At 43.3% G+C, this 22,267-nt stretch overlaps 1 protein-coding gene across 3 annotated transcripts in view; it reads left to right on the top strand.

The window, feature by feature from the left end:
- Positions 1–22,267, top strand: part of ZMAT4 (zinc finger matrin-type 4) — a 252,599-nt gene that overhangs the window by 148,250 nt on the left and 82,082 nt on the right. For all 3 annotated transcript variants that reach the window (XM_083514429.1, XM_083514430.1, XM_083514428.1), the window contains exons 4-5: positions 3,822–3,978; positions 17,699–17,926. In XM_083514429.1, coding sequence (XP_083370555.1) covers positions 3,822–3,978; positions 17,699–17,926 — 385 coding nt within the window. The remainder of the gene's footprint in view (positions 1–3,821; positions 3,979–17,698; positions 17,927–22,267) is intronic.

Raw genomic sequence — 22,267 nt, 5'->3', positions numbered from 1 at the left:
CCGCTGGGTCACTGCCCACTGTGGAGGGGGAGGGTGCCAGGCATGCGGAGAGAGAGAGAGGGACTATCTGGGGGAGGGACAGTGCAGCGGCCACCCAGCGCAGCGCTGAGAGCGGGAGAGAACCACACCAGACCAGACCAGGCAGCAGCAAGAAGAAGCTGGCAGCGGCGGCAGGTTAGGGGTTAGGGGGCGCAAATTACCTGCCTTGCCCCGGGTTAGGGGGCGCAAATTACTTGCCTTGCCCCGGGTGCTGACAACCCACGCTACGCCGCTGCATGTATCCTACATTACATTCATTTATCATTCTCATTCCTTTTATATTTCAAGTCCTGCCTGCAATTTCATTTGACTAATATTTTCCTCAGTTAATTCAAAAAAGTTCTCTTATTTTTGCTGTCAATTTTGCCATTTCCCTATATTCCAATAATTTCAAATCCCACTCCTCTTTTGTTGGAACTTCTTCTTTCCATTTCTGTGCCTAGAGATTTCTGGCTGCAGTGGTGGCATACATAAACAATTTAAGCAACATTTTGGGACCTGTGTCACTATTATTCCCAGTGCTTTTTTTTCTTAAAAAATGTTTGGGGGGTTCTCTCATTTTGACTCAAGAAAATCACCATTTTATAGTTCAAATTGGGGAAAATAAATACAGTATGTGGGGAAAAACACTGCCTTTAACTCAGCATCCCACTAAAAAAAGAGGGCGGGAGACTGCGGTCCCTCAGTGGCTCAGCGTTCAGAAGAAGCCATCTTCATCCAAACAGCAGCAGCAGCTGTAGTAGCACCAAGCTGTGCCAGGGACTCTGTGAGGGGCGGTGGGGGGAGAGGGGAGAGACAGCAGGTCACCCTCTTAAGTCGCATGCACACAGGCACTGCCACGCATCCCTCACGCCCTCTCACAGAGCCTCTGCTCAACATCTCCCACCTCAGAGACGCTCCTCATGAGCCGCTGAGAGGCCGCCCTGCCTCCAGGCTGCTTCCATTCAGCCTTAGGCGCGTGCGAGCCCAGGAGAAAGTGGTGCATGGGGGCGGAGAGAGAGGTCGCCACTGGCAGCATTCCCTCAGTCACTCCGCTCGGTGCCAATGCGCCCCCGCCCCCTCTCCCAAAGGCCAGCCAGGATCCCCAACTAAATACGATGCGCTAAGGAAAAAAAGGAACTCACCCACAAAGAGGATGCCTCATCCTCTTTCTGCAGGGCGTGTAAGCTACCCAAATCCCCCACTACTACTGCTGCTCCTCCAAATGTTTAGGGGTACACATTCCCCCTTGTCCCCCACGGAAAAAAGCACTGATTATTCCCAAAATAATCCGTTAGCTTTTTGCTAATGTCTATTTTAAACATTTCTTCAATTCATTATGTATCATTTCCCAAAAGTCTGCCACTTTTTTACAAGTCCACCACATATGAAAAAATGTCCCTTCAGACTGTTTGCATTTCCAGCATTTACTTGAAACAATCTTACACATCTTGGCCAGTTTATTAGGTGTTAAGGACCCACCTGTATATCATTTTCAAATCATTTTCCTTATACATTATACAGGCAGTATATTTCATATCTAATTTCCACAACTTTTCCCATGCCACCATATCAATATTATGTCCCAGATCTTTAGCCCAATGTATAATTGCGGGCTTAATCAGTTCATATTTTGTTTCTCATTCTAATAACGTTTTATACATTTTCAGAATCAGATTTTCTTTCCCTTCTGGCGCTCTTAATTCAAATTCAGATATTTGGTCTATTAAACCATATGTCCTATCTTTCTTAAATAATTCATTTACTTGGTGGTATTAAAGCCATCCTGTCACCCATGCCTGAATTTCTTCCTGTGTTTTCAATTCACAACCATCTCCAGAAAACCTCTCTCTCTATGTACCCCATTCTGCTTCCATAGTCAATTTATTTGGAGCACATGCCTTTGTTGGAAATAACCGCAACGGTGTTTTCCTTCAAGAAATTTTTTATATTGGATCCACACGCTATACAAACTTCTTCTTATAACATGATTTTAAAATTCTGTGTGGATCTTGACTTTCTCCTACCATAAATATGCATGCCACCCATAACCTTCTACATCAAATAACCTCGTGTTTTTCAATACCATCCATTCCCTCATCCAACTCAAATGGGCTGCTTCAGAGTATAATTTTAGGTCTGGTAGTGAAAACCCTTCTTTTTCTTTAGCATACGTTAAAGTTTTAAATTTATTCCTGGATTTTTTCCCCTGCCAGATAAATTTAGATAGTTCTTTTTGCCATTGTTTGAAGCAGTTCATATTACTTATTACTGGTATTGTCTGGAATAGGAAAGACATCTTAGGGAGCGCATTCATTTTTATAGCCGATGTTCTTCCCAACAATGAAAACTTTCTTCTTTCTCATCTTAGCAAATCTAATTTCATGCTGTTCCACACTTTTGCATAATTATTTTAATATAACACTGCATTTTTATTTCTTATACATATACCTAAATATTTCACCTTTTTTTCCTCCTTTACCCCAAGTTCTCTTGCAGAACTTTTCTCATATGCTGATCCATAGTTTTCACCAACATTTTAGTTTTATCCCTATTAGTATAAAAACCAGCTAAATCACCAAATTGCTTTATCATTTCAAATAGCTTTATCACATTAACCAAAGGGTTTACCACAAAAAGAACTACGTCATCTGCAAATGCCCTTAGTTTATAGGTTTGTTGTCCAATTTGGACACATCACAGCATTTCACTTTCTCTTACGTTCCTAAAATTCAGGCTTACCATTTCACAAATCTGATAGGGCTTGGTGAATATTCATTACATACAAATCGGGCTTCCTTGCTGCATTTGTCATCCAGAACACTGAGCTTGAATGCAATGGAAGCCCAGCATGGGTATGTATTTTTGGCTGGAAGGCTGCTAATTTTTGTGATCTTTTTAAAAACAAACTAATCTCCTAGAGTTTTAATTTTTAATGTGGCTGGAAGCATCTTCTAATTTATGACAGGTTCTATTTGCAGGTGGTCTAACTGTCATGGCTGTTACTGATGGAAGCTGTGCTTGTGCTTATGGATTGAGAGAAAGATGGCAGAATAACTAAATAAGAGGTGCCCAACATAAAGGGCCTCAATATGGCATGCAGCTCACCTCTCACACTCAAAACATGTCCATTATTTTCAGGGCCAATAATGGTAGACTGGATGTCTTTCAAAGGCATTCCAGAAACCTCAAGTGATCCAAAATTTGGAGTCCAGATGTCATGGACTGGTTGGATGCAGCGGAATGGTGGGAGGAACCAGCTGGGGAACTGCCAAGGGAAGAAGGCTCAGAGCATGGGGAGCGGTGGTGGGACAATGATGAGTGGTCAGAGGGAAAAGACTGGGAAGAGGAGGTGTCACTGAAGGGGTAACAGGGCTCAGTGAGCTGGGAGAGTGTGTGGCAGGGAGAAGTCCAGAATCGGAGGGTGAAGCTGAAGCAGGGGAGGTACCTGGGCTAAACACGGCCTGGGCTACAGCCCCCCCGCCCCCCCCCACTATACCCCTGATATCAGGGGTAGCCAACCTGGTGCTTTCCAGATGTTGATGGGAGCTGGAGTCCAACAACATCTGGAGAGTCCCACATTAGCCACTTGCCTTTCATCCCAGCCCACTTCTCCTACTCCGTCCCCGTTTCAGATGCCTCATGATTTCAGGCGGATGTCTGAATGAATCCGTCAGACCCAGAGTCCTCAAAATCCGGCCCCAAGATCTGGTGGTACCAGAATTTGCATCTGAGTCTGGCCCTCTTGCAACTGCTGCCTTTGACATGCATAACATCCTTGCTTCTTCCTTCTCATCCTCCAGGGCAGCGACAATGAATCGGTGGATAAGAACAAATGCTGTACGCTCTGTAACATGTCCTTTACTTCAGCCGTTGTGGCTGAGTCACACTATCAAGGGAAAATTCATGCCAAAAGATTAAAACTGTTGCTAGGAGAGCAGCCAACGTTAAAGGCCACAGGTAGGTCTAAATACACTGACGATAAAGGCTTTCCTCCCCCCCCCTTTTCTTTTTAAGGAGTGGAATACTCTGTCTTTTTGGATCCATGCATCAGTTTCCTGTTAAGCAGAGGTGAGGGTGGCACTTTGACTGGCCTTGTGGATTTGGGACAGCAGACAAGAAGCACAGAAAGAAAGTTGAAGGAAAGCAGCTATTCATTGCTCGCTTTGCTGTGGCAATCTTAGAAACACCCATCCACACAGGCTCACGAGGACCCCCTTTATTCCTGTAGATGCCACTCAAAAAGTGTCTCTGTTTCCCTATTTTCTGAACACTTGCTTGTAAGATGGAAGCTGTTGCTGTACCCTCTGGCCATGTACAGTGGTGCCTCGCAAGGCGAAAATAATCCGCTCCGCGAGTCTCTTTGTCTAGTGGTTTTTTCGTCTTGTGAAGCAACCCTATTAGCGGCTTAGCGGATTAGCGCTATTAGCGGTTTAGCGGATTAGCGGCTATTAAAGGCTTAGCGGCTAAGCGGCTAAAAGGCTATTAGCGGCTTAGCGGCTTAGAAAAAGGGGGGGAAAGTGGAAAAAAATCAGAAGACTCGCAAGACGTTTTCGTCTTGCGAAGCAAGCCCATAGGGAAATTTGTCTTGCGAAGCAGCTCAAAAACGGAAAACCCTTTCGTCTAGCGGGTTTTCTGTCTTGCGAGGCATTCGTCTTGTGGGGCACCACTGTATAACCAATTCTGGAACTGCCTTTAATTGACATCTCAACAAAGACGTTTATTTCTCCTTCCAGCACTCATACAGAATATCTTTTTGCTCTTTATTGCTGGTGGAGAATCTAGTCTTTCTTCCTCCTTTTTTAAAAGCAGGAGGGAGATGGGTTGGTTTCTTGCATTTTGCCATATTTGCTTGCTCCCACTGTGCCTTCAGTAATGCGGACCCTCTTAACTCTCACATTTAGAAAAGTCAAATGTCAGCGATTGTTTGCAAACCTCCCCCCCCCCACAGTACTAGAACCCACAGCCACCCAGGGAAGCTGAAGTGAGAATTGAACCTACAGGGAATCAGGCAGAGGGCCTTATTGGCGCCCTCCCTGTTGAACACCCTCCCTTCAGAGGTCAAGGAGATAAACAACCACACAACCTTTAGAAGACATCTGAATTCAACCCTATATAGCGAAGTTTTTAACGTTTAACGTTTTGTTATGTTTTTGCATATTCTGTAAGCCCCCCAGAGTGGCTGGGGCAACCCAGTCAGATGGGTGTGGTACAAATAAAACAACAACAACAATGCAACAATGCAAACAATGCAAACAATTTGCAACAATGCAAATACAATACAAATACTAACAGAACCCACCTAAACCTACCTATGCCTGGCTTAGGTACAGCAAAGCCACTGGGAAGTACATAATTCTTCCGCTTTCATCAAATATAAATTCTCAGGTTACTACTACCAGCTTTGGCAATGGCTGCTAGCCTAGTTCCCTGCAGGGCAGAAGCAAGATGATAAAGAAATAGTTGTCTGCCCAGAAGAGCAAAACTTTTAGCTTTATGGCCCAAGACATAGTGAAACAACTTCTCTCTTATGCTATCTGGTGATAAACTTCTGCAGATTTACAGAGATGTGGCAATGTTTTATTTATTTACAAGGTGTCAGACACACACACACACACACACACACACACACACACACACAGCCACAACTAATAATCAGATATGCTAGCAAGGGGAGAGGAGAGAAGAGAAGAGAAGAGGGTCAGGTCTTCTAACGCTGACGCCACCAGATTCTGAGAGGATGCAACAGGCGCCCTGAGGGGAAGCAAGCTGCGCCAGGGCCAGGCCTTTGGGGCTGGGGTGGTGCCTCCTTCTCCTAGAGAGAGAGGAGAGCACGGCTCCACACCAGCCAGCCAGGCTTCCCCTGGTGCAGCTTCCCTCTCCATAGGTTGCCTGTTCATGGAGGCACCTGGTTACGCCCTTTTGCACCCTCAGAATAATGTGCCCAGGGCCGACCACCCCACAGCCCCAGTCACGCTATGCCAGTGTGGAATCCTGCAAGAGTCAGACAAAAGAGGGTTCCTTCTTCACAGAACGCATCATTAATCTAGGGATGCGGCAATGACCACTTGTTGAAACAGTTTTGAATTAAGATTAGGCTGTGCACATTTAAATCCCATTACCTCCCCCAAAGAATCTTGGGAGCTATAGTTTTTTAAGGGTGTTGAGAATTGTAGGTCTATGGGGATAAACTACAGTTCCCATGATTCTTGGGGGAAAGTCATGTGCTTTAAGTGTGCATTACTGTAAATGTATGGTGTGTACATAGCCTTAGACAACTCCAGAGTGGGGGACAGATGGCATTAGTAACAAGGGCTTTATAGAAACTCCCTGTTCAGAGGCAGCAGATTTCAAGAAGAGTCTCGGCTCAGTGGCTTTTTCACATGGGAAGGTCCCAGGTTCAATCCCCATCATTTCCAGGTGGGGCTCAGAGGGATTCTGTTTTGAAACACAATGGAGTTGCTGCCAGTTTGTGTAAAGAGTTGTGAGCGGGATGGACCAATGGTCTGACTCTGCATAAGGCAGTTTCCTATGTTCCTTTGTTATAATGCACCAACTCATAGGACAAATATAATTTATGATGGTATAACAAAATCATTAAAATACCATAGAATAATAAAATGCAGAAGGTTATTCAAATTCACTCTCTAAAAATGTTTGATGAAACAACAATGTTTTCTGCAGGTGGCGAAATAATCAGAATTGTCTGATTTCAGTAGGATGTGACTTTGTACAATTGGCCATGCAAAGACCAGAGGTTTCCACACCTCACCACCCCAAGTCCAGGCAGGGCAGAGGCACGGCCACAGCTGAGCGGGCCAACCAGGCTAAAATTGCTAAAATGAGAAGAAGAAGAATACTGTGGGAGAGGGGTATTCTTTTTGCTTGTTACTGTCACACATTTTTATGTTTTTATATTGTGAACCACCCTGTGATCCTCGGGTGAAGGGCAAATTCAATTAATTAATTAATCACAGCAACAAGTGTCGGTCCATTAGGAGGGCTTCTCCAGGTGAATTGCAATAATCTGAGTGGTGCCTAATGGACAAGGAGGTGCTTCAGGTGAATTTAATGGTGAGGATTTATGTTCCGAAAGGCAGCATAGTGGAACAAATATATTAATGTGCACGCAATTGTGCAGCAGCCTGGCTCACATTAGTCTCTCCCTCTCTTGGAGTTGGAGAAATCATGCAGATCCCGTCCTCCAGGCCACCACATGCTGGAGGATATCTGTGTGACAGAGGGGAGGAGGTTCACCATGTTATTTAAGCCCTGCTCCTCCCAGAAGCATGTTTCTACCACAATGCTATTTAAGCATTGCTCTTGGCTTGATGTGTGACCTAGAGTTCAGATCCAAGACAAATAGTAGGATGATTTTATTAATTAGCATTTCCCTTCTCCTTCCTCTCCTCCTCCTTTGTAGATCTACCATAGCAACAACAGTTAAGCGACAAATAGACAAGGTCGTTGCTTTGTAGGGAAGTTGAGTACTAAGGAATAAAGTCGGGTAATTGGGAGGGAAGAGCAAATGATGCCATGCAAAAGAAAATGTCCCTATCCTTTCACTGCCAAATGCTCCAAGGATCTCAATTTGCTAATGAGCAATGGTCTCACCAGTAGGGCAGTTCCTTCCTTTCACCCTCACTGCCTCATGGGTTGCAGCTTTAGAACAATAATAATAATTGGAGGAGAGGGGAAGCTTGCCATCCAAAACACTCAGAACCTAAAAAAATTTTTTCTTTTGGAAAGAAGAAATTAATATAGCTACAAATGATTTTATAGCAGGGGTGGGGAACCTGGTGCCTTCCAACCATTGTTTGACTCTAATGGTCTGAAATGATATAAGATATAATAGAAGTTGAGTTTAAAACACAGACCTTTTTAGCCTATTGCTGAATGTTTGAATGCCTTTTGAGTCCATGGCTCCCTTGACCAACCACATTCTTTCTGCAGCTCCCCTGTGGGAACTGCTTACACTGGGGCTCCAATACAGATTGTGCGTATGTGGGGATTCCTGTACCACCCTGCCCCTTTTGGGCAACATTTTTGGCGCACATGTAAAGTGGGAGCGCGCATGCTGACAGGAACCCAAGCAAGACCACTGTTCTGCAGGTCCCAGCTGACACACTGCACATGACAGCCCGGCTTGCCTTTTCTGAAATTAGTGTCCTCAATCTCCCCAGGGTGCCAGGGTGCACTGGTTCGACAACCAATGGCCTATACAGTGGTACCTCTGGTTACGTACTTAATTCGTTCCGGAGGTCCGTTCTTAACCTGAAACTGTTCTTAACCTGAAGCACCAATTTAACTAATGGGGCCTCCTCCTGCTGCTGCTGCCGTGCCAGTGGAGCATGATTTCTGTTCTCATCCTGAAGCAAAGTTCTTAACCCGAGGTACCATTTCTGGGTTAGTGGAGTCTGTAACCTGAAGAGTATGTAACCTGAAGCATATGTAACCCAAGGCACCACTGTATTTAACAGTCTCCTAATGCTAATGTTAATGTTTGGTTTTATTTTGTTGTAAACCGCTTAGACTTTTCATTACAATTAAGTGGTGCATGAATTTTGTTTAATAAAACAAATAAATAGCGCAGTGACATGCAGAGGGTTGCATTTGCCCAACCCCTGACCTAGAGGAAGGATGTATGCCGTTTCCTTGTGAAAAAGTCATGGTTATGCATGTTGGATATGTTTCTGGCAGTGAGGATTCCTCTGCACTTCCAGACTCAAATGATCAAGGTCCCATCAAGTAAATGTTTTCTCTAGATCTGATCTCATTGAAGTTCAGACAGAATGCCTTCTTTCATGTATCAGATTCAACCTGAAAATGCAACTCTTTGAGCCTTCTTCCAAGCAAGGTGTTTGTTGAGAAACTACATGGCTGTTAGACATTTTGCCTTAAATCAAGTTTGATGGAATCTGGCCAGAGCACGTAGCCATTCATAGTCAGATTTTATTGTGGACTCCATGGGTTTGAGGACCAGGAACTGTTTAGTCTCAGTGCTATGCTATGCTATGCTATGCTATGCTATGCTATGCTATGCTATGCTATGCTGCTGTGGGATTGTGGAAGAGCCCTCAAGTCTCTCCCCAGTCCCACTGCTTCCTAGTCCCACCACCTCTTCCCAAGTCCCACCCCTCCCATGTACTACTTTTCACCTTCTTTCTTCTTCTTTTTTAACATAATTTTTATTGAGTTTTCCATACAGTGGTACCTCAGGTTAAGTACTTAATTCGTTACGGAGGTCTGTTCTTAACCTGAAACTGTTCTTAACCTGAATCACCACCTTAGCTAATGGGGCCTCCTCCTCCTCCTGCTGCTGCTGCTGCCGCCGTGCCAGTGGAGCATGATTTCTGTTCTCATCCTGAAGCAAAGTTCTTAACCCGAGGTACTATTTCTGGGTTAGCGGAGTCTGTAACCTGAAGCGTATGTAACCTGAAGCGTATGTAACCCAAGGTACCACTGTATTTCATTTTAATTCAATACACATATTCACAACATATATTATTTGCTCAAAAAGAGCATTGACCTCCTTCCTCATTTCTGACTTCCCTATGACATTAACATATCTATCACATTTCCATAATCACTTCTTTACTTTATATCAACATTTAAAAATCACTCTCTCATTTGTAAATTAGCATCTTAATTTCACATTACTAAACATTTCATGTTAAAGCTACAAACGTTTTCAGATAAGTACAATTTTCTTTCAAATAATAAATAAATTTGCTCCAGTCCTTTTGAAATCTTTCATCGGATCGATTCTTGATTTTCCCCGTCAACTTCGCCAACTCCACAAATTCTGCCATCTTTATCTGCCAGTCCTCAAGTGTGGGGAGTTCTTGCTGTTTCCATCTTTGGGCCAGGAGGATTCTTGCTGCCGTTGTGGTGTACATGAATAAATTTACATCTTTTTTATTAATTTCTTCACTAATTAGCCCCAGTAAGAATGCCTCTGGTTGTTGTTTTTACTAAAGTTGTATTTTAGTATCCTTTTTAATTCATTGTAAACAGTGTCCCAGAAAACCTTAACTTTGGTGCAGGTCCACCACATATGTAGGAAGTTCCATTCCTTCACCCTACATTTCCAGCATGATTTATCCTGACACCTATACATTTTAGCAAGCTTACTCGGGGTAATGTACCAACGATACATCATCTTCATTAAGTTTTCTTGGAGAGCCACACATGCAGTAAATTTGATTGTTTTATTCCACATTACTTCCCATCTCTCAAAATCAATATTATGTCCCAAATCCTGTGCCCATCTTATCACACTCTTTATCATCCTTTGTATTCCACTCTAATAGTACCTTGTACATTTTTGACACCATTTTCTTTTTACTACACAACAGTTCTGTCTCAATTTTTGATTTAGTGTTACCAAATCCATTACTTTTATAATCTTTCCTAAAGACATCTTGCAATTGGTGGTACTGTAACCAATCAGTTAGCTTCCCTCAACTCTTCAAATGATTTTTATTTTAATTTACCATCGACTTCCACCAATAAATCTCTATATGTCGCCCATTCCTTCCCCATATTCTTCTTTTTTACTGCAAATGCCTCCAGTGGTGAAATCCACCAAGGGGTTTTGTGTTCTAACAGATTTTTATGCCTATTCCATACCTCATACAAGGATTTTCTGATGATATGGTGCAGAAACCCTTTATGTACTTTTACCTTTTCATACCACATGTAAACGTGCCATCCGAACCTGTTATCGAATCCTTCTAGATCTAATACCTCCTCATTGTCCAGTGTCATCTATTCATGCAACCAACTAAAGCAAGATGCCTCGTGATAAATTTTTAAATTTCGTTGTGAGAAGCCACCTCTCTCTTTTACATCTGTCAAAATTTTGTATTTAACCCTAGGCTTCTTCCCCAGCCAGATAAATTTAGAGATTCGTTTTTGCCAAATATCAAATTGCTTTGTTCCGCATACGATGGGGATGGTCTGGAATAAAAATAACAATTTTGGGAACATGGTCATTTTAATAGCTGCGATTCTGCCCATCAGCGATAATTTCATTCTAGTCCAAATTTCTAGGTCTTGCTTTATCTCGTTCCATACCTTTTCATAATTGTCCTTGTAGAGGTTGATGTTTTTTGTTGTAAGCCATATGCCCAGGTACTTTACCATTTTGCGGTCATTAGTCATGTTTTCATTTGTGACTCTTCTATTTTCTTACTGTCCATATTTTTTGCTAATAATTTCGTTTTGCTATTATTAAGTTTGAATCCTGCTAAGTGACCATATTCTTTTCACTGCTTCAACTGCACTAGTTGTTGGTTGTTCCAACGTCAACACAACATCATCTGCAAATGCTTTATACTTGTACTCTCTATAGCCAATTCCAATCCTCTTTATTTCTTTTGTTTTGTCTATTTTTTTCCAGCAGGATTTCTAATGTTGTTATAAATAATAACGGAATAACGGGCACCCCTTTTGATATTTCAATTCTTTCCGTAAGTGTGTTATTGATTATTAATCTGGCATATTGTTCTGAATAGATTTAATTCCATTTATAAATGTCGTTCCCATGTTCATAATTTCTAGATTTTTTTTCATGAAGTGCCAAGACACATTATTGAATGCCTTCTCGGCATCCAATAACATATCCCTTCTGCCATCCAAAAATTCAATTATATCAATAATGTTTCTAACATTATCTTTCAGTTGTCAACCAGGCACAAAGCTGGCTTGGTTTTTCCCAATTCTCTCTCCTAATATTTGTTTATACTGATTGGCTAGAATACTAGCAAATAATTTATAGTCATTATATAAGAGAGATTGGTCTATAATTTTTGACTTGAGTCGGGTCTGTGTCAGGTTTAGGAAGCAGGGTGATATGGGCTTCTCTCCAGGTCTCCAGAATTCCGAGCATTTCTTATAGTATTTGGGTGTCAATCTGTCTGGGCCTGATGCCTTACCAATTACTGCTTGTTTTATTGCCATTTTAACTTCTTCTATTGTTATATTATTATTGAGTTGAATTCTCTCCTAGCTTGATATTCTCTTCAGTTTGTTCTGTTCCAAATATTCTTCTATTTTACCTTCATCTTCCTTTCTTTTACTAAACAATTGTTTATAGTATCCTTGAAAATTCTTCTTAATTTCATCTGGATTTGCAACTGTTTTCCCTTCAACCGTCAATTTCGTTATCATATTCTGCTTTTGTCTCTTCCTAAGTTGCCAGGCGAGTAATTTTCCTATCTTATGCACAGATTCAAAATTTCTTTGCTTTAAAATTTTAATTTTCCATTCTATTTCTTGATTTATTAATATCAAAAATCGTGTTTGTAACTTTTTTATATCAGTTTTAGCTTGATTGTCTTTGGGGTTGTTTGCTAATTTTTTTCATTACTTATTATTTGTTTTAATATCTTTTCCTTTTTACTCTCTCTTGATCTTTTTTGAATTGCGTTCTGCTGTATCCAAAATCCTCTTATTACCGCCTTTGATGCATCCCATACAGTATTAATGTCCACTCCTTTGTTCATATTAAACTCAAAATAATCTTTCAATGAGAGCCAGTGTGGTGTAGTGGTTAAGAGCGGTAGTCATGTAATCTGGGGAACCGGGTTCGTGTCTCCGCTCCTCCACATGCAGCTGCTGGGTGACCTTGGGCCAGTCACACTTCTCTGGAGTCTCTCAGCCCCACTCACCTCACAGAGTGTTTGTTGTGGGGGAGGAAGGGAAAGGAGAATGTCAGCTGCTTTGAGACTCCTGAAGGGGAGTGAAAGGCGGGATATCAAATCCAATGAGCCAACAGTGTGACCCGGCAGCTAAAAAAGCCAATGCAATTCTGGGATCCATCAATAGGAGTAGAGCATCTAGATTCTAGATCAAGGGAAGTAATAGTGCCACTGTATTCTGCTCTGGTCAGACTCACCTGGAGTACTGTGTCCGGTTCTGGGCACCACAATTCAAGAAGGACACTGACAAACTGGAACGTGTCCAGAGGAGGGCAACCAAAATGGTCAAACGCCTGGAAACGATGCCTTATGAGGAACGGCTAAGGGAGCTGGGCATGTTTAGCCTGGAGAAGAGGAGGTTAAGGGGTGATATGATAGCCATGTTCAAATATATAAAAGGATGTCATATAGAGGAGGGAGAAAGGTTGTTTTCTGCTGCTCCAGAGAAGCGGACACGGAGCAATGGATCCAAACTACAAGAAAGAAGATTCCACCTAAACATTAGGAAGAACTTCCTGACAGTAAGAGCTGTTCGAATGTTTTTTGTGCCTTTTGCAATATTACTTGATTATCCAGTAATCCGTCGTTCATCCTCCACCTAAATGTAGTCTCTTCTTTCTCTTTCATTTCCATTTTTATTGCATTATGGTCCGAAATAGTTTTGGGGAGGATTTCTGTTTTTGTTGTTCTTGTTGCCAATTCCCTATAAATCCAAATATAATCAATTCTTCCAGCACTCTGGTTTGGTTCAGAAAAGTGACTGAATTGTTTTTCTGATGGATACTTTAATCTCCAAATGTCTATCAAATCATTATTTTGTACCAAACTGAAAAAATGTTTTAGGCAGCTTCCCTTGATTTGTTATCCTTTTCTTTTCTGTCCGTTTCTAGGGAAACCACCCCATTAAATAATTAATATTATTTTTTGGTCCATAAAGTTGGTCCTCTAACTCTTTATAGAAATTCAGTTTGTTATCATTTGGTGCATAGATTCCCACTATAATTAGTTTTTCGCCCTGTATTGCCATTTCAACTGCAAAAATTCTTCCTTTATCATCTTTAAATCTTTGGCGTGACTCATATTTTTCCTTTATATACAACTCTACCCCCCTTTTCTTACTTTCATCTGCTGATATATATTCTTTACCCAGTCTTTTATTTTTAAGAATTTTGTTATGTTTTTTCGCGACATGTGTTTCTTGTATGCAAATTACGTCGGTTCTGTTTTGATAGTATGTGTTCAGTTTTATTGTGTTTAATTTTATTGTTTAAACCATTTACATTCCATGATATTATTTCCAACCCCATTGTTGTCAGAAATTAAATACAAAGTTGTTATATTTTTAAATTTCTTTCTCCTCTTCTTCTTCCTCCAGTGGTATGTCCTCTTCTCCCCCCCCCAGCTCTTTTCCGTACGTTCTCATAAATTTTCCGATCTCTTGGGGGGGATTTGATTTTGAATTTCTTGTCTTTGTAAAAAAATGATATTATCTCCAGGAATTCCCACTTGTACCATATTTCATTTCTTCTTAAAATTAAGGTAATGTCTCTATAATCTTCATGTTGGTAAACTAGCCCCATCTGGAGAGGCTGTCTCCTCTCCCTGCTCCCGGAGCTGGTTTACCGGTGATCTGCCTCTGGCTGCGATCCAGAGATCTTGATATAGGCGACATTTCCCAGCGCAGAAAATGCACACCCACTTCTTCCCCTTCGCAGGGGAAAGAAGAGTAGTCAGAAATCTATTTACATATTGTTTATTTCTGACATTACAGCTCTACAGAAAACGTGTCCGATCACTTCAGTTTCCATCCAGCAAGTGACAAAGACTTCCTTTACAAACGCAGCAGGAAGGTCTCAAATTGCACACTGGACACAGACTCCCAAAGCCTGTGAACTTCCAGGAATTTACTTTCCCACAGCTAGCCATATCACATGATGTCAACAAGCTGGCTGTCTGCAGCTGCGATGTTCTCATATTGTAACACTTCATGGCATTTCAGAAATCTTTTCGGTGTTTCCTTGTAAATTATAATGAATTTTTCATCTATGCGTAACCTTTTTTCTCGATTTGTTCTTAAAATCAAATATTTCATTTCTCTCGAGTTCAAATATACAAGGCAAGAGCATCCATAGTTTCTTCATGCATTTTAGCTAGATCAGCAATCTCTGGTTTTATTCCCCCCCCCCTTTTTATTTTCTCTAACTGCTTTCTGTGTCTTTTTTACAGTCTCTTCTAGGATTTGTGTTTTTGTCCTGACCTCTCCTAATTGGCCTCTTAGTTCTGCCACCGATTTATCATTTCCCCCCTCCATTTTATCAAATTTGTTATCTAAATTTTTTTCAGGATCTTTTATATCTTTTATATCTTTTCTAATTTCTGCTAAGGTCTCTGCAATATCTAATTTAAGTTCCCCCTGTTTCAAATTTCTCCTATCTGTTGGTGTGGCTACCAGTCCCTTTTTCCCTTGTGTGCTCATTTTGATTATCTGATTTTCTCCCATTTCCCCCCCTCTGCAGTTCCACTCTCAATATTCCCTGTAGTATTATAAGTTGCCACTAGGTGTTTCACAAGTCAATACAGTACAGTCACAAAAAACCCATTGTAATTATCTTTTTGACCACTTGGTTTTAAGCATGAGGCGCCCACAGAGAGACCAAGCAGCAGGTGAACAAAGGATAATGGCATCAGCTCCTTTTCAATAGACGCTCTCTCTTCAGCTGCCAATTCAGCCTATCCAAATTACAAAAGTCCCACCCGCCGTCTTCAGTCTCTTCCCCGACCTAATATCCACACCGCTAGAGAAATCTCAAGGCCCCCCCCCCCGAAATAAAAAAGGAAAAATAAAAAATAAAGTCCACGAGTCACCAAAGGTATGACACAGCAAAATTCTCCGGAGCCTGCCGAGTCTTCCGGGTCTCCTTGAGCTTATGCCAGTTGGAGAGATCTTTAGAATCCCTCACAGAAATATCACTGGTACTGGAGAGACTAGATACTGTTTTTCTGATCTTTCTTCCTCCGTTTCGAGGTTTCAAAGTTGTGAGGTATCAAAGTTACTTAGTTATTTTCGGCTGAGTCAGCGGGATTCCGCCTTTCGCAGCATACTCGAACCGCTTCTCGATTCAATTTTAAGATTGTTACTCTGTTGCAAATATTGTGTCCATAAAGCTCTTTCCCAGCTATTTCCTCCCCTCCCCAATGGGTCAGAGACGTTTAGCAAATAAATCAGTTATTGTCCTTTTGCAGCAACGTAGTCTTGGTTTTGTAGTAGAAAACTTACTGCTCCATTGTCATGCCAGCAGAGAGATGGACTCCCCCTTTTTACGTTTCCTCTGTCTTCAAAACCGGTTGTCGCCAAATAATTCCAAATTTATTCTTACTTTGTTTTGGATTGTCCTTTTATATTGGGAAATCAGCTGCCTTTTGCCATCGCAACTTGAGGCTTCTCTTAACAGGAGTAGCGATTAAACCCCCTATGCACCCGTGCCTCCATCCCCTGGGCTTCCGAGCCTTTTTACAGGATCTTTACCGTGGGGGAGATACACCAGGGGTCCCACTGGGTCCCCAGCACCCAAAACTCCCTTTTGGGGTTTTTTCTGGAGCCCACAGCACCTTTGTGAAGCTCCAATCTCCTGTTAAACTCGGATTTCCCCGTAGAGGCTAAATCCGCGTCAGTAATGGCTCCCACAGCCGACCAGAAGTCTGCTTTGCACCTTCTTTCAGTGTGATGTGTCCTTGCACTCTGATAATGCCTGCTTCTCTGAATGGAAGAAGGGGGAGTAGGTGTAAAAGCTAGCTGACTGCACGAAGGCAACATTTACATTTGTTGCCCCCTCCACTTTTGGCCTTAGCCCCACCCACCACTAGCATGAAGGTATTTCTTCATTCATTCACTTATTTATTTCTCAATGTATATGCCACTCAACTGGCGTGGGCATTGAACCTTAATTCAAACTCGGGGTTGGGATAGTGTCCTCCATTACACCAGTAACAGGCTGTTTTGGGGGCAGAGGAACAAACAACCGACTGTGTAGCTTATACACAGGACATAGGAAGCAGTGTATATTTAAAGCAGTTGTCATATCAATTGCCATGGGTTTCCCCTCAAAGAACCTGGGAACTGTAGTCTTTGAGGGTGCTGAGAATTTCTAGGAGGCCACCCCATTATTCATCTCACAACTACAATTCCTAGAGTTCCCTTGGAAGAGGAAGAGGCTATTAAGCCACTTTGAGCATTGAAGCTCTGTGAGGGGAATGGGGGTTTCCTAACAACTCTCAGTCCCCTTAACAAACTGCAAAGTGCCCAGCAGTCCTTGCGGGGAGCCGGGATTGTTTAAAGTGGCATGATACTGCTTCAAATGTATAGTGCAGAAGTAGCCTTATGCCAAATCTGATCACTGGTCCTTCTAGCTTTGCATTATCTACTCTGACTGGCAGTGTCTCTTCAGGGCTTCAAGGAGCAGTTTTTCCCAGCCGTTCCTGGAGGCACCAGCAATTGAACCTGGGACCTTCTGCCTGCAAAGCAAATTCTCCACCCCTGTGCTGCAATTCTTCCCCAGCTCTGTCCTCCAACAGAGAAGAATGGCTTCAGTATCTGCTATGTCCAATGGCAGGCCCTGCCAGCCGTGTCTGACCACAGAGGCTCTTCCTCTGCTAGTGGCAAGATGCGCTCACCACATGGCTGCATGCACCCCACAATTATAGTTGCCATTGGCCACTATGAGGATAAATGTGAAAGATAAACCATTAAGGGCACCTCCCTTACCTAGTTTAGGAAGTGAGGCCCAAGCTGGAGGTGGGTCTGGAAGTGGAGTGAGAAAGTGGAGTGAGAAAGAGTGGCTGGGGAAACCCAGCAAAATTGTTGGAGTATAAATAAATTGTTGTTGTTGTAACTAAAGGTGAGAATGCCTGTTGGGCATAATTATGTAATAAAACTATTTCTTATTCAGCTCACCTGACCTGCTTTTGTTCTCTTGCAGAGACCAACCTGAGTTCGCTAAAGCAGTCACACCTGGATAGTTCTCCTGTGGTGTCTTCGCCCCATCAGAGAAGAGACTCTGACAGGTACTGCCAGCTCTGCACGGCTTGGTTTAATAACCCAATGATGGCACAGCAACACTATGATGGGAAGAAGCACAAAAAGAATGCGGCCAGGGCAGATTTACTAGAGCAACTAGGGAAGACGCTGGATCTAGGCGAGTTAAGAGGTAAGAGCCTTTGGTTTTCTAAAAGCATCAACGTGGGAACCCCTGTGTGCTCTCCCTAGTCCTCCAAGTGTCCATGTAGCAAGCCATTGGGAGGGCTCCATGCGATTCCAGTGATTTCCATCACACTAGTTGAATGCCCTACCCCAGGGGCTCAAGGCATCTTAGGGTGCAGCATCGCAGCATCTGTCTGTCTGTCTGTCTGTCTGTCTCTCTTTTCCTGGGGATGTGATGTGAGATCTATGAGGTCTGCTGCCTCATAGGAGTGAGTGATGTTTGCCTCCAGTTATGTGCTTCTTATATTGAGGAAGTTGTGGCTCAGTGGAAAAGCACAGGGGGGGCTGGGAGAGAAGTCTGTCTGAAACCTGGAAAGCCAGGCGGTGCCACTAGGCTCTGATTCAGTACAAGGCAGCTTCCTATCTACATACCCTCCAACATTCATCAGATGAAAATAGGGGCATTTCTCACTCCCCCTGGCCGCAACTGACTCTCCTTGGCCCCCATTTTTTGTCATTGTCCCCTGCAAAGCATTTCCTATCAGAAGAAGGGCAAATGTTGCCACCACTAGTTCAAAGGGATACATCACACACCCCTTCACCATCCTGAGAAAAACCCTTAATCTTGATTTGATTTGATTCTTTGGTAGATTTACAAAAATAAAAAACACACTCCTAAATTAATCTTATAAAGGAGCAGAAATAGATGCAGACACACAAAGCATTTTTTAAATAAAGAAAATCAAGACTGCACTCTGCTGCCCCATTTTCCCCGCCCAGGGCAGCCCTGCCTTCTGTCTGCACCTCAGGGCTGGCGCCTCATGCGAGACTGGGCGTCAGCAGCAAAAGCAGCCTCTCCTCCTCCTCGCCTGCTCTCCAGCATCTGCCACAAGGTGCCCAAGGGAGGAGGCCATGGAGAGGCTCCACCGCAGCCGCAGCTGCTGCTGCGACTGCTGTTGCTCAGGACAAGCACCAGTGCAACCTCCTCCCTGAGCTTGGCGAAATAGGGACATTCTGGGATCAAATCAGAAGCTGGAAAGGCTTCCATAATTCTGGGACACTTGGAAGGTATGTATCTATGTTCCTAATGGTTGGGAAAGGGCCGCTGTAGCTTAGTGGTAAACCATCTGCTCTGCATGCAGAAGGTTCAGGCCTCCTGCAGATGCCATCTTATTAGGAGGTCTGTTCCACACAATGTAGAAATCAGGCATTTAGTGTTGTGACACCTGCCCTTTGGGATGCCCTCCCCTTGAATATCCAAAAAGTGCCATCTTTGTTGTCTTTTCAGTGCATACAAGACCTTCCTCTTTCTCATTCTGCATGTGTACAGCAATTGTTTTCAAGATGCTTTTATTACCTTACCACTTGTTGTTCACCAGCCCAGGCTCCTTGTTATTAGTAGATACCGTAATAAATGTAAATGAATCATCAGCTCCAGGTGGGGCTGGGAGAGACCCAGCCTCAAGCCCTGGAGAGTTGACAGTCAGTGCTTAGACAAGGCTTAGCTTGGCGGTTGGATTCAGTAGAAGGCGGCTTCCTCTACTCCTTGATGTCGTGGTGCATCTGCTTTGCATGCAGGAGCTCTCAGCTTAAATCCTTAACATTCCTGGGCTGGCTGGAATAGACCTTTATCTGAAACCCTGGAGAGCCACTGCCAGTCAGTGCAGACAGTACCGAGCTAGATGGGCCAGTGGTCTGACTCAGTATAAGGCAGGTTCCTATGTGTGAATTGCCTTCAGACACTTCTGGTGGGTCTTGCCTGGGGCCACTAATGAACCATTGATGGGGCTTTATGCATCCCACAGACCACAGGTTAGGCACCCTTGGTCTAGAATATCCTACTTTAGGACGGCTGCAGACTGAAGAATATGGCCCATTTTCTACCTTGTTCCCACAAAATCCCAGCAGGTGAGGTCTCCCTGGGGGAGGGAGGGTCTGCAGCCACTTTTGCCAAGGCGCATTCATTCCTCATTTTTACAGGAACTGCCCACCCAATTCCCTTCCTTCTCCGCTGAAATCTGTTAATTATGTAAAATCTTGACAAAACACATCTCCTGAGTTGGAGATGTCCCCTTTCCCTTTAACTTCCTGCAGTCAAGTACTATTAGCTGGAAGCCCATCAAATATGGAATGTTTTATCCATTTATGTCTCACTAAAGGGATTTGAAAACAGAAGGGTTTCCTAGTGCTACATTATATATAGTTTTTTTAATGTGCTGTGTTCCTTTCCCCTTTCCCTGCCTGAGCTCCACAAAATGCAGGTTGAGTTTCTAGATGAATCTCCTGTTATTAAATCCTTCTTGAATGGGTGGCATCCTTCCCTCTGGAACAAGCACATGCCACAAGTGTTCTTCAGAATATATGTAAAACACAGAGATTGAAGCATTCTCCTCTCATCTGCCCCAAGGCAGCAAATTTAGCAACATAACCCCTAACAGTATGATTATATGTGAGATGGAAATAGGTGGTTCTCTTTTATTTGCTGCGTCTCCTGCCTCGGGCAGAATTTCCTTTTATGTCTTATTCCAGAAAAATCAACAGCCTTGACCGAGAGACCCCGTGGGCCTTATTCTCCAGTGCCCTCTGGTGCAAAACTCTTGCAACTGCAGCATGAAGTGGCTTCCTGGGCTTCTTTCCTCTATGTTAGAGTGGTTTAAGACTATGCTGCCCATTGCTTCAACCTTCCCTTGGGATGCACAGGTGCTTGCCAAGGGAGTCTTGAGCTCCTGCCCAGCACCTTCGTATTAAATGCCTTGAATGATCCAAGTCTACTCAAGTCAATAGGGGTGTATGGTGTGTTGGGGGAGGGGTAGTACCTCTGGTGGGGGACATGTCATGCTCCTTCTGGGATAGTTTGTCCTCACTCTGCTCCCAGCTCTCACCTGTGGCTCCAGGAAGCTGTCAGCAGGTGACAGCAGCCACACCCCAGGGAATGTCTTTGACTGGCCGGCTAAACCAGGTGAGGGAAGCCGATGGGTTTCAAACTCTTGGTGAGTTAAAGGCTTCCCTGAATGTGAAGACAGGTGCTGGCAGATTGAGCAGAGGAGACCAATAGTGGGTCCAGCAGTCAAGAAGGTTGTTTCTGCATGTGCTGTAAATAATAATAATAATAATAATAATAATAATAATAATAATAATAATAATAATCAACCTTTATTTGTATCTCGCCCTCCCCAGGAAGTGAGGGACAAGTGGGGCTCGTCCATCTGGGAAGGGAGCCCATCTAGGAGAAGGAGAACTCTGCTCCTTAACCTCTGCTGCCTTGCAGGGTATCTTCAGGGGAAGAAAAGGCTCAGGAGTAAACCCTCCACAAATCCAGAGTGGCATCCCTAAGATGGCTGGATGGTGCCGTGTTGCGCCCCTTTCCAGCAACTGTGGCAAACATTGGTGCCAAACATTCTGCTTTCCTTTGGACCACATCAGAGAGGCCAAAAAGGGTGTCTTCCTGTTTGGTCAGCCCAGAATCTCCGTCCACACAGCCCAGACTTGCACATCGGGGAGATCACAGAGTGGTGTGACTTCACCCCTGGAGGCACAGTCCATTGTCTCTCGAGACAGAGGGATGGCAGCAACAACCTCTATCTAGTCATTGTTTCCTGCTTGGCAGGGGGTTGGACTCGATGGCCCTTGTGGTCTATTCCAACTCTATGATTCTATGATTCTATATCAACCGTGATTTGCTCCTAGTGTTCCATGGCCAACTATGGGCTCATCCACACTTCCACTTGTCATGAATTTGAGTGGTTTACCATTTGCCCCTCTACTTTCCCCGGGAAAGTACCCTGATGAATTGGAAGAAACTGGATTGGCATTCATCCCAATACAGTGGTAAACAGTGCAGTTTTCCCAGGGAAAAGTGGCAGTACAAGAGGAAGTGTGGATGGGCCCTATGACAATGTGAACAGAAGTAATATAGCTCTTAGGAACAGGTGATGGGGCCAGTCAGAAGGGAAATGAGGGAGGCTGAAAAGAAAGGGGACTCTTAGGACCTGAGGCAGCAAAATGTTGGACAAAGAGAGAGAGAGAGAGAGAGAGAGAGAGAGAGAGAGAGAGAGAGAGCACATGTCAGAAAGATCTCAGTGCAATCTAATAAAACTAAGTTTTGCTCACTGGTGCAAAATAGCCTCTTAAAAACTAGTACAGAGCAGATGTGTCAAGTGTCCCTGAGAAAGGGTTTCCACAATGTGGATGGCTAGCTGAAAAGCCTTTGCCTCATAACTGCAGTGATATAATAAAAAATGGAAAGTATTATTATTATTATTACTATTATCATCATCATCCTCATCCTCATTATTATCATCATCCATGTCATTAATTTATTGATCACCTTCCTAGACACCATCTCAAT

Source organism: Podarcis liolepis (assembly GCF_965112155.1).
Source record: "Podarcis liolepis genome assembly, chromosome: 7".
NCBI lineage: Eukaryota > Metazoa > Chordata > Lepidosauria > Squamata > Lacertidae > Podarcis > Podarcis liolepis.
This window is presented reverse-complemented; position numbering and strand designations above follow the sequence as displayed.